We start from the raw sequence: 12,863 nt of genomic DNA, 5'->3' as shown, positions 1-12,863 counted from the left end.
GTGTGTGTTTTAAAAATAAAAGTAGCTTTTCATTATACGAGGTAGGAGTGGTACCCCTGGTGGCTCAGTCTGTAAAGATTCTGCCTGCAATCTGGGAGACCTGGGTTCGATCCCTGGGTCGGGAATTTTCCCTGGAGAAGGAAATGGCAACCCACTCCAGTATACTTGCCCGGAGAATTCCAAGGACAGAGGAGCCTGGTGGTCTACAGTCCATGGGGTCACAAAGAGTTGGACTTTCATACTATTTAGGGAAGTGGCATGCTCCACTTTATATTTTAGAAATTTGTACCTGGGAATATAGTGATCACAGGGCATTCTAGGGGCAAAGAGGCAAATCCAAGGAGGATCAACCTGCCAGATTTCTAAAATAAAAAGTGAACGATGCCACTCCCTAGCATAAGTCATTTGATAGCTCCTCAGATCCGTGATATTAATGTACTTTACGATTAGATTGAGTTTTTGTTGCTGTCTCCTTAGTTGTATTTGAAGTAGCATCAGGCACGACTGAGCGACTTCACTTTCTCTTTTCACTTTCATGCATTGGAGAAAGAAATGGCAACCCACTCCAGTGCTCTTGTCTGGAGAATCCCAGGGACGGGGGAGCCTGTTGGGCTGCCATCTATGGGGTCGCACAGAGTTGGACATGACTGAAGTGACTTAGCAGCAGCAGCAGCAAAGCTTACTGGTGTGGTGAAAAACCCTAGCATGCAATACAAGGTCTCACTCTGTAAGTCCATCCCACTTCCCACCAGTTTTCAACCCCATGAAATTGTTTGCATTCCAGGCTTTAGGATACCTGGTTTGCCTTACCTTCTCTACTCTGCCTGGCAAACTCCTGCTTGCCCTTGGATACAGCCCAAATATGACCTCCTAATGATATCCCCTTTAGGAGAGGTGAGAGTTCCTTCCTCTAGTATTCATTATATCTTCCTGGATTATTTATATTTGCCCAGTAAACTATAAAATATTCAAGGGTAAGAGTTGTATCTTCCTCACCTGTGTATCCTCAGTAATTTCTAGGTTAATTTTTGGCACTTGGTACATTCCCAGTACTGTTGTGTAGTGATTAAGTCAGCAAATCAATAAATTGATCCTTACAGGGTGATTTTAAAGAGTAATCAAAACAATGTTTTTTTTTAATTTAAAAATAATTACTTTGATTAAAATTTTCTAAACCTAATACTGTCAAAGGAAATGATCAGTACACTGCTGGACTGAGGGCAGTTTGACAATCAGTGGGTCTGCTTCTGATAGGGCTTCCCAGGTAGCTCAGTGGTAAAGAATCCACCTGCCAATGCAGGAGACTCGAGTACGATCCCTGGTCGGGAAGATTCCCTGGAGCAGGGAATGGCAACCCACTCTAGTGTTCTTGCCTGGAGAATCCCATGGACAGAGGAGCTGGTGGGCTACGTATAGGCCATGGGTTTGCAAAGAATTGGACGTGACTGAGCGACTGGGCACGTATGCTGCTTCTGATAATTTACCACAGGAAATAAATATATGTGTAAAAGTTTTAGTTATAAAAGTGTCTGTTTTTAAGTATTGTTTCTAATGAAAAAAATTGGAAACAACTGAAGTGTTCAGTGATAAAGGATTGGTTAAGTATAGTATGTCTTTATAGTGGAACACAGTGGAGCTGCTAAGAAACATGCTTATAAGATAAAACAAACATTTACATATAGAAATGTTCATGAGTGGTTGCAAGATAAAAAAAGCTATTCTATAATAAAAGTATATATTTCCTTTTTATACAATTTATATGTAGGTAGAAAATTTTTAAAAGTAATGTATACATTTTAATAGAGATTATCTGAGTGATGTTTGTATAGATATTTTTCTTTTTTTAATATTTTCTCCATGTTCCGTTTATTACTCTAGCAATGTTTTAATTACTAAAAATAATTCTTGCTAAATCAGAACCAAAGAACTCTCTACTGTGAATCTGAAGTGGATACTAATTCATCTTCTTGTAACATGTTGGTAACTTTGAACTCATTTGGAAAGCTTTTGGAAAAGATTCACATTCATGCTATACTGAATATAATGTATATAATGAATATAACTTCAATGTTATAACTTGCTGTAACAGTCACGTTTATGCCAGAATATATCCTGTATACATATATAAATATATAAATCTTTATCCATTATTATTCCCTGTGTTGTGTTCATATTGCTTAGATTTGCTCTCAAACAAGCATATTTCTTATCTTCCACAGGACTTAATATGCTTTTTACTTATTCTGTAAACCATTGGTCTGTCCTCTGTCAAAGGTTTGTAAACAATTGGTTTCTGTGTTCTCTCTGCATTTTTCTGCCCCTGTTTAAGTGCAGCCAGACACAGTACTTCACTCATTTTTTTCCTGTGCAGATTCCATTTCAACCAGATCCTCTTCTGACTCTCATATAGTTTATTCGAATAACATCTGGTGAGTAAAGGGCATTACTTCAAGTTTTTGGTTTCTGACAATGCAATTCCAGAGCTAACCCTATAAGATCTCTTTTTTTAAAAAGTGATATATTGTTTGTTGTGAAAATGTTTCAAGCAACACAGAAATATGTAGAAATAAAGTTTGAGAAATAGTTTTCTAATAATTTTTTATGCATTTCTATATAAATACTTAAAAGAGATTGTATACTGTATACTATTCTTCATTTTTAAAGTGTATTTGGGAACTGTCTCCCTATTCTTAGATATCTGCTTTTATATTTTTAAAATGGTATAAAATTCCATTGTGCAGACATACCGTGGTTTCTTTATTCAACCCCCCACTGATAAATATTTAGATTGTTTCTAGTTTTTCTCTAATAATAAGGTTACAGTAAATAATCACTTGCAAAAATATTTCTATAGAATAAATTTCAAAGAGCATATAATTTCTCTAGGAGCTTTGCCAGCCCTTTCATCCTTGTCTTTGTTGTAGCCTTGGGTAGAAGTGAACCTTGAATGGTTGTTGACGGTTTGACTTCTTACTATGTGGCGAATGTTAGAGAAGCAGTGGAGGAAAGGACAGTCACTGTATTGGCCACCTGGCCCCAGATCCATGCTCTTTCTTTGTCATCTCTTTTCTCTCTCTTAGTTCTGAAGAAATGTTTAAAATGCACTTTGACCTTTTCACTTTCCCGCAGCAGTTGTTTAGGTTTCTCTCTGTTCGTTTCCATTCTGTTGTCAGGACATTAGGGTCATAGGCCTTCTTTCCCAAAACTTGGAAGGAGAGGCAGAAGCTTGCTTTCTGGGAGTTATTTTGTGAAACCAACACATAATGCATCAGGGCAGAGATATGCAAATCATCCTTAAAGGTGTAGGATGGATGCTGGGCTGATCACGCACGTTTTATCTAAGGACAAGACCCTTTTAATCTGGAGATGGGTACAATTAAACCATCTCAGTCTGAAGGCAATAACCAAACTGTGTACTTTCCTTCATTCCAACTCTTTCCTCACCAAACACCATTCTGATTAGAACTTGTGTGTCTCTATGGACTTGCCTACGAAGAGAACATAAACTGGCACTCAGAATTTGAAGATGGATGAATAAATTTGCTTTATATGTCAGGCTACTAAATTTCTTTAATGTTCACCTGCCCCTTTGTAATGGGTACTGTCTTAGTATACTGACAAAATTTAGCATCCATATCTGAAAGCCTGAAGACCATTATAAAAACCCTTCCAAACTAAGTGCTACATTCTCTACGTTGCTATGATGAAACGACTGCTTCCCTCCCCCAACCCCAATCTGTTCTTCACTTAATATTCTCTCACATGCGTTTCTATATATGTTGCAGTATAATTTTTAGATCTATTACTAACTGTAAGGTATTACATCTCGTATTATCATCTGCCGTTCCTCCATTGTTGAGTAGAGGCCATTTTCAGTGTTTTGTCTGCTAAATGATTCTGCTATCAAAATCTTCCTACAAATAGATTTTTCTTCTTTTCTATTTTTTCTTTAGAAGTTCTCAAAATGATATTATTGGCTCAGGGTTTGTCAGACTGAACCAGTTCATCTTATCCCCAGTGATGTGTATTTGTTTTTCTTCTTACAGTCACACTCCTTTGGTTTCTATTATTATAATATTTGATGAGTGATTTTCTTCAAACATAAAAGGAAGAAATATTAGCAATCCTACACAAACTCTTTCATGAAATATAGAAGGAAGAAACAATTTCCAAATCACATTATGAGGCCACTATAGCCTGATACCAGAACTAGACAAGGGCATCTCAAGGAAAGAAAATGACAGATGGATATCCTTCATAAACTAGATGCAAAAATCCCTAGTGAATTAAATCTAGCAATATAATGATGTCATAAAAGAGTGATATACTGTTATCATATATTAATTTTTAGACATTATCTACAGACTATTCTGATAGATGAGGATTTAGTTTTCCTATACCATTATTTCCTCTGCTTCCCCTTTCTTCTTCCCCCAAATAGTTATATTAAAATTTCATTAATTCAGAATTCACTGTTCCTATTATTATGCCTATGGAAATATTACTTATAGTTGAGCATTTTACCATACTGGAGTTTCTTTTTATACTTTTTTCTGCAAATTAATATTTGCCATATTTTTAAAATTTGCTTAGTATTCTTTAACCCTACTGCTAACTTTCCCCACTCTTTTTAATAGTCTCTTAGTATACTTTTCTGCAGGATAATCATATCAGGTAATCTATTCCTTTTCTCCCTCCTGATAATGTCCTGCACTTAGATCCCCATTCTCCATCTGTCTGGCTTGTTCTCCATGCCTGCGGACCAGCTGTCCTCCTGGGACTTCCCTTTGCTGTCATCCTTGGAATCCCCTTTTGGAATTTCTCTAGGGTTGGATTCACTGCTTCCTGGATGTCTTGTCTTCCTTAATCTGGCTTTGCTTGCTTGTTGTGACCAAGCATCTCTATCTTCAGTAAAAATGGTACAGTCGCACAGAAATCTAGACCACAGACATTTTTAATGACACCCCCGCACTCCTCCTTGGAGCCAAACTCTTGGGAAGCTTTTATGTTCCTGGGGGTAAAACAGAGTCCCCAAAGCAGACAGGAGGAAAGCCGTGTGGAGGACCCACAGGTGCTCCCCCTTCCCCTGTTCCCACTAGTAGAAGATGGATTCACTCCACCCTCTCTGGAGGGAGTGCCTCTGATGAGCTGGACCGCAGCCCAGCGGGCTCCAGAGGAACAGATGTCGCTCTCATCTGCTCTCAACATGTCTTGTCTTGCACTTTTATCTTCCCAAACATACTGTAAGCTGCCTGAGGGTGAGAGGATGGCTTATATTTTGATTGATCTTTAGTGTAGTTCTAGTTAGATTTTAGAAGAGATTGAAAATAGATCGGTGTGTTCTATCCACCAACTTAACCCAGAAGTCCTTTGAAACACTTTTTTCAGTTGGCTTCAGGGACACTTCTCCTGAGTGTCATCTTACTTCACTTGAGGACCAACCCCAGTCTTGCTGGGTCCCCCTCCTTTTTCTGATCTCTGCATGTTGAGGGCCTCCGGGCTTGACCTCTTCTTTTTTCTGGATTCACCTCTTAAGTGGCTTCATCCAGTCCCAGAGCTCTAAATTCTATCACTAAGCTTATGCTTCCCAAATGTACATCTCCCTTCTGAGTTCAGGACTCCCTTCCCCGAGTCTTCCCGTGTATGGCTAAGAAGCATCTCATCCACCTTCTCTTCCCTCCCTGAAACCAGTTCTTCCCCTAGCGTTCTCCACAGTAAGTGTGTTAGTCACTCAGGCATGCCTGACTCTTTGCAGCCCCATGGACTGTACCCTACCAGGCTCCTTGGTCCGTGGGATTTCCCAGGCAAGAATACTGGAGTGGGTTGCCCTTCCCTTCTCCAGGAGATCTTCCTGAACGAGGGACTGAACCCTGGTCTACTGCATTGCAGGCGGATTCTGTATCATCTGAGCTACCAGGGAAGGGCCCCACTATAAACCAGCGACTCAAGCTGACACCTTGGTGTCATTCCTTGACTCCTCTGTGAATCTCATATCCAATCTCTCAGAGAATCCTGAAGACTCTATTTCTAAACTATGGATTTTTTTTCTATAAAAATCTGGCCACTTCTCCTCACCTTAACCACTACCTCAGATATTGTCCTATGTCAAGAAGCTTTCTAGAGCACCTGTGTCAGATATCAGCACCCTTTCCAGGGCAGCACCCTCTGTACATGCATGTGTATCCAATCCTAATCGAACACCGCAGAAGAGATTCTATTCTTCTTTCTTTCCATATCTGTCACTCCCTTATCTGAGAGTGAAAAACTTGACTCCTATCATCGTCATAAAAACGGTCTTAAAGATCAGATAAAATGCATGGAAAAATCGGAAAGTGAAGTGAGTAGCTGACCCAAGATGGTAGCTTGCACAGAGTTTTTACATTTGAAAATTGTGTAATAAGGTACTTAGTGTTAGACGAGCACTAATGATACACTCTATACATTTTGAAGAGAAATCTGACTGTGGCTCAGATCATGAACTCCTTATTACCAAATTCAGACTCAAATTGAAGAAAGTAGGGAAAACCGCTGGAGCATTCAGGTATGACCTAAATCAAATCCCTTATGATTATACAGTGGAAGTGAGAAATAGATTTAAGGGCCTAGATCTGATAGATAGAGTGCCTGATGAGCTATGGAATGAGGTTCGTGACATTGTACAGGAGACAGGGATCAAGACCATCCCCATGGAAAAGAAATGCAAAAAAGCAAAATGGCTGTCTGGGGAGGCCTTACAAATAGCTGTGAAAAGAAGAGAGGTGAAAAGTAAAGGAGAAAAGGAAAGATATAAGCATCTGAATGCAGAGTTCCAGAGAATAGCAAGAAGAGATAAGAAAGCCTTCTTCAGCAATCAATGCAAAGAAATAGAGGAAAACAACAGAATGGGAAAGACTAGAGATCTCTTCAAGAAAATTAGAGATACCAAGGGAACATTTCATGCAAAGATGGGCTCGATAAAGGACAGAAATGGTATGGACCAAACAGAAGCAGAAGATATTAAGAAAAGGTGGCAAGAATACACAGAAGAACTGTACAAAAAAGACCTTCACGACCCAGATAATCATTATGGTGTGATCACTCATCTAGAGCCAGACATCCTGGAATGTGAAGTCAAGTGGGCCTTAGAAAGCATCACTATGAACAAAGCTAGTGGAGGTGATGGCATTCCAGTTGAGCTGTTTCAAATCCTGAAAGATGATGCTGTGAAAGTGCTGCACTCAATATGCCAGCAAGTTTGGAAAACTCAGCAGTGGCCACAGGACTGGAAAAGGTCAGTTTTCATTCCAATCCCAAAGAAAGGCAATGCCAAAGAATGCTCAAACTACCACACAGTTTCACTCATCTCACATGCTAGTAAAATAATGCTCAAAATTCTCCAAGCCAGGCATCAGCAATACGTGAACCATGAACTTCCTGATGTTCAAGCTGGTTTTAGAAAAGGCAGACGAACCAGAGATCAAATTGCCAACATCCGCTGGATCATGGAAAAAGCAAGAGAGTTCCAGAAAAACATCTATTTCTGCTTTATTGACTATGCCAAAGCCTTTAACTGTGTGGATCACAATAAACTGTGGAAAATTCTGAAAGATGGGAATACCAGACCACCTGACCTGCCTCTTGAGAACTCTGTATGCAGGTCAGGAAGCAACAGTTAGAACTGGACATGGAACAACAAACTGGTCCCAAATAAGAAAAGGAGTATGTCAAGGCTCTATACTGTCACCCTGCTTATTTAACTTCTATGCAGAGTACATCATGAGAAATGCTGGACTGGAAGAAACACAAATTGGAATCAAGATTTCTGGGAGAAATATCAATAACCTCAGATATGGAGATGACACCACCCTTATAGCAGAAAATGAAGAGGAACTAAAAAGCCTCTTGATGAAAGTGAAAGAGTAGAGTGAAAAAGTTGGCATAAAGCTCAACATTCAGAAAACGAAGATCATGGCATCTGGTCCCATCACTTCATAGGAAATTGATGGGGAAATAGTGGAAACAGTGTCAGACTTTATTTTTCTGGGCTCCGAAATCACTGCAGATGGTGACTTCATCCATGAAATTAAAAGACGCTTACTCCTTGGAAGAAAAGTTATGACCAACCTAGATAGCATATTCAAAAGCAGAGACATTACTTTGCCGACTAAGGTCCATCTAGTCAAGGCTATGGTTTTTCCTGTGGTCATGTATGGATGTGAGAGTTGGACTGTGAAGAAGGCTGAGCGCTGAAGAATTGATGCTTTTGAACTGTGTAGTTGGAGAAGACTCTTGAGAGTCCCTTGGACTGCAAGGAGATCCAACCAGTCCATTCTGAAGGAAATCAACCCTGGGATTTCTTTGGAAGGAATGATGCTGAAGCTGAAACTCCAGTACTTTGGCCACCTGATGCGAAGAGTTGACTCATTGGAAAAGACTCTGATGCTGGGAGGGATTTGGGGCAGGAGGAGAAGGGGACGACAGAGGATGAGATGGCTGGATGGCATCACTGACTCGATGGACGTGAGTTTGAGTGAACTCCGGGAGTTGGTGATGGACAGGGAGGCCCGGCGTGCTGGGATTCATGGGGCGCAAAGAGTCGGACACGACTGAGCGACTGAACTGAACTGAACTGAATGATACACTATTATAATTTACTTTTACATGCTCTTTTTTGCATAATTTCTTTTGGGAAATGTTCTTAGAGACTAGATGCCTGGTTCTGAATAACCGTATATGAATACTTGATTACACAATCAAAATATATTCTGGTTTTTTTTTTTTTTTTTCTGGACAAAAAGTGGAGGCTTGGGGAAAGCACGTCACCTGAAATGTCCTTGTCTTAGTTGTGTTTTTCTAGGCCTTTCTTTCTAGACAGGTGAGATTTTTCTGGCATCTCTACCCTGTGTCATTAGAATAAGGAAGAGAAATTGGAGAAAAGCTACTTCAGCCCAGGAGGGTCCCAGATCTTCTTCCTGGAAGTGGCCTCTTTGTTTCCTCCACATTGTCCCACTGTTACAGCATCCCCTTATCTGCCTGAAAGGATTTCCTGAACATCTGGCCTGTGACAACAGTGGCCTCATACCCCCTCCCAGAGGCTGGAAGTGACTTTTTTGGGTCACCTTGACACGAGTACTCAAGAGTTTCCTCCCTAGTATACATATTAGTTCTGGCTGAGGATCACAACAACATTGTTTAATGTTTGATTTGTAAAAACAGTAAGTCTAACTGGTAGGCCAGAGTCTCTGAAAAATAAATGTATTCTTTCTGTGGTTCATTTTGAATGCATGCTAAGTCGCTTCAGTCATGTCGGACTCTTTGTGACCCTGTGGACTGTAGCCCACTAGGTTCCTCTATCCATGAGATTCTCCAGGCAGGAATACTGGAGTGGGTTGCCATGCTCTCCTCCAGGGGATCTTCCCCACCCAGGGATTGAACCCGTGTCTCTTATGTCTCCTGTATTGGCAGGCAAGTTCTTTACCACTAGCATTCATTTTACTCATTGCCTAATACTTAAAAAAAAAAATACTCTCAGGGGATTTCCCTAGCAGTCCAGTGGCTAAGACTCCATGCTTCCAGTGCATGGGGTCCAGGTTTGATCCCTGGTCAGGGAAATAGATCCCACATGCTACAGCTAAAGATCCTGTATGCTGCAACTAATACCCAGGGCAGCCAGTAAAATTAAATAAATAAATATTTTTAAGAAGTGTGCTGAAAGGCGGTGCTGTTTCCTGATTTGCACAAAGGACCTAGTAGGCTATTGGTTGCCCTGGTTATGTAAACCTAGAGTCAGGGAGGAAGTGCTAAGAACATTGGAATAAAGTTTAGATGCTGTGATAGAGGACAGGGCAGGAAGATGTAAGCAGGATGCAACCGGCTACCAGAGAAAAGACGTGTGAGGAAAGAACCAAGCTGCCTATGTGGGCAAACACACACAGGTCAGTTATTCTGGCCTTCTGTTGTGTGGTGTGCAATGTAAACCTCTTCTTTACCTTCAATAAAACCTTCATTACCTAAAAAAAAAAGTGCTTCCTCAGGAATCTGAAAAAACCCCAGGCCCATCTGTGGAAGATGAGTTCTACTTCAAGGCCATCGGTTGGGGCAACTTGAAAAAATAGGCAGCATCTTTTATGCTTGATATTCACTAACTTGCCATCAACAAAAAGCTCCTTATAGCAATGGAACTCCAGTTACCAGGCAGGTTCCCAGTCACAGATGTTCGAGGTAGGTGGCCCTCAGTACTTGCTGAAATCCCACTGGGGCTTCGTGGTCCTTTTCTGGAGGCGTAGATGTTGCACCTTGCCATCCCTGGACTTCAGCAGTGTTCTCATCACAGGTTTTCTATACTCTGGACCCTCTCCAATGAGTTAGATGACTGTATGTGTCACCTAGGATTTTCCACTACTTGAGCGTGTCTTGGTTTATTTCCTTTTTTGAGCTGAATTCCATCGAAACACTAAAGAGTGTATCTGTGTTGCTTCTTTTTCTTTTTTTAGGGTACCAGAACATCTCGTGAAGAGCATAACTTGGCAGACACTGCAAGCTGTAAATTTTTGCCATAAACACAGTGTAAGTCTCATGATCCCCCTCTAAAAATCAGAAGGCCGCCTTTCACCTGAGGTGGAATCTTTGTACAGAGTTTATATGATACTTTTGTGGATAGGCCTTTTTCACCCAGGTCTTTATAAGCCTGTTTGAGGGGTACATAGAAGCTAAAAATGCCAACCTAAGCTATTCCTTCTTGTTCAGATTTTAAAGATGTATGTTTATGATTTTGAGAAAGTAGTTTTGTTTATGTTGCTTAGAAACTGCCCAGATTTAAGGTAGACTCCTGCCCACTTGGAGTCCATGTTGCTCTGGTACCCTCAAAATACTGTGAAATTGGGGAGGGGAAGCCCAGGTGACTCATGCCTGTTGCATGCATTACGTGGAGTCCCAAGTGTGATGCACACCTGCTCGTGTCTGCATAGGTGAGTTAGAAGTGCCAGGGCTGCAATGAAGCAGCCAGTGGAAACCTCGTGAGCACTCTCAGCCACAGCAAGGCTGGCAGGAGGTACAGTGGACTGCTGCCCACGTGGTGGGACTTCACAGATACTGGGTAGCCTGCTACTCCCTTGGCTTCAACACAGCCCACTCCCTGCATGCAGGAAGCCAGACTCCAATATCAGAGCTTCATTTTGGCCCCAAGGGCAGTTTACTGCATTTTGTCATCCTGACAACGTCCAGGGTCAATTTCACTGGTAGGGCTGAAATGCCTTCCTCGAGCTGTTCTAATTTTTTTTTTGCCCCTGAAGCTGCCTTCCCAGAAGGAAATATGAGAGTAGGCAGCACTTCTCCCAGCTGAGCCTCCACCTAGCTGAAGGCTACAATCTGTGTCCAAATGCGTGCACACCAGGGAGTATGGATGCCTTATATGTACTGCTCTTCACTGCGAGTGAGGGCCAGCAGTTTCCTGATAGCAGGTTTTAGGAGCGGGGTTGGGGAGTGGGGGGAGCGAGAGAGACGGCAGAAAGGCCCTGGTGGGGAAAAGCAGAGACACGAAGAGCAAATATAATGCATACCACAGCTCCCTGGAGAGCCCCTGAAACTGTTTGGCCACATGTGCTTGGGGGGAGGGCTGTAGAAACTTGTAAAGAATTCCCAGAACAGAATAGGAGCACATTCTTGCTTACAAGTGCTTCTGACCATCTGTCATCACGATATTCCAGGGTGTACCCATTATAGTAATATTTGAAGCCAGGGGTAAAAAAGTGGAGATCTCAGGGCCATTAATTGCTGAGAACCAGATCTGTTGTAACAAAATAATTCAGAAATTGCCCCCCCCAATTTTTCCAGAATAATAAATACCCGTGGGGAAACACTGACACCCAGGTCTCACCCTGAAGATCCTTTGGAGTGAGAACTAGGCCAGGCGTAAGAGGAACCTCTGTCCTAGCTCCAAATTTTAGAAAGTCAAGAACACCCCAGGGTATCAGCCCTAAGCCAGAGAGGGTCTCTCAGATTGCAGAAGCCGCCAACATTCTCCTCCAGAGAAGAAAACACAAAGAAGAGAAGGTTATTAGGAGCCTGAACAGTATTTTGACCTCACTGTTGTTTTTATGTAATTGCTAATTGGTTGTTTTTATTGTTGTTGAAGATTTGTTCCTTACCAAAAAAAGCACCATTTAATAGGGAAATCATGTGAAGGTTCTTAAGCATTCTTCTAACATCACCCTGTTAAACAATGTCAGCTGTGGTCTAGAAACCACAGGTGATTTGTGTCTAATCCTTGGTGGTGGCGTGGGGGCTACATCCGGTGGGGTGGAGGGGCAGTAAGGAGGCTGGATGTGTGTGGGATGGAGCTGACATCTAGTGACTCCCCAGAGGGTGTGCGCTGCCTGCGTTTGTTTATCTTGTGGGGACAAATGTCAGAGCTGGAAGGGAGGTCTCTTGGCAAGCTGCTGCTTCCCACCCATCTCTTCCTCAGCTTATCTCAGCAGGCCCAGGGCTTGTCCTGTTTACCAGGCGGAATGTGTTCTGTTCTCAGTTAAACAACTGGATTATGAATTCTGCTTAGGCACCAATTTGCAGCTCCTGCAGCCATGCTGCAGTCCTCATCCAGAGCTTTTTAACATTTCCTCTGTCACCTAAGGTAGCCAGATTAAATACACCCGGTTAAATTTGAATTTCAAGTAAACAGTCATAAACACTTAAGTATAAATATGTTCCAAACACTACATGGGATGTACTTCTACTAAAAAAAATTATTGTTTATCTTGCTACTCTACTTTTATTTTATTTTTTTTTTCACATTTATTGGTCCTTTAGGGCCCTTCAGGAACTGGGGTTGATTCAGGCTATGGTGGTTATGGTGCTAGATTTATTTTAGGCTACTGTTTTGTAGTCTG

At 41.6% G+C, this 12,863-nt stretch overlaps 1 protein-coding gene across 2 annotated transcripts in view; it reads left to right on the top strand.

Moving 5' to 3' along the window:
* CDKL1 (cyclin dependent kinase like 1) overlaps positions 1-12,863 on the top strand; it is a 60,950-nt gene that overhangs the window by 33,342 nt on the left and 14,745 nt on the right. For both annotated transcript variants that reach the window (XM_015096973.4, XM_042252309.2), the window contains exon 4: positions 10,473-10,545. In XM_015096973.4, the coding sequence (XP_014952459.1) occupies positions 10,473-10,545 (73 nt within the window). The remainder of the gene's footprint in view (positions 1-10,472; positions 10,546-12,863) is intronic.

Source organism: Ovis aries, chromosome 7, assembly GCF_016772045.2.
Source record: "Ovis aries strain OAR_USU_Benz2616 breed Rambouillet chromosome 7, ARS-UI_Ramb_v3.0, whole genome shotgun sequence".
Classification (NCBI taxonomy): domain Eukaryota; kingdom Metazoa; phylum Chordata; class Mammalia; order Artiodactyla; family Bovidae; genus Ovis; species Ovis aries.
This window is presented reverse-complemented; position numbering and strand designations above follow the sequence as displayed.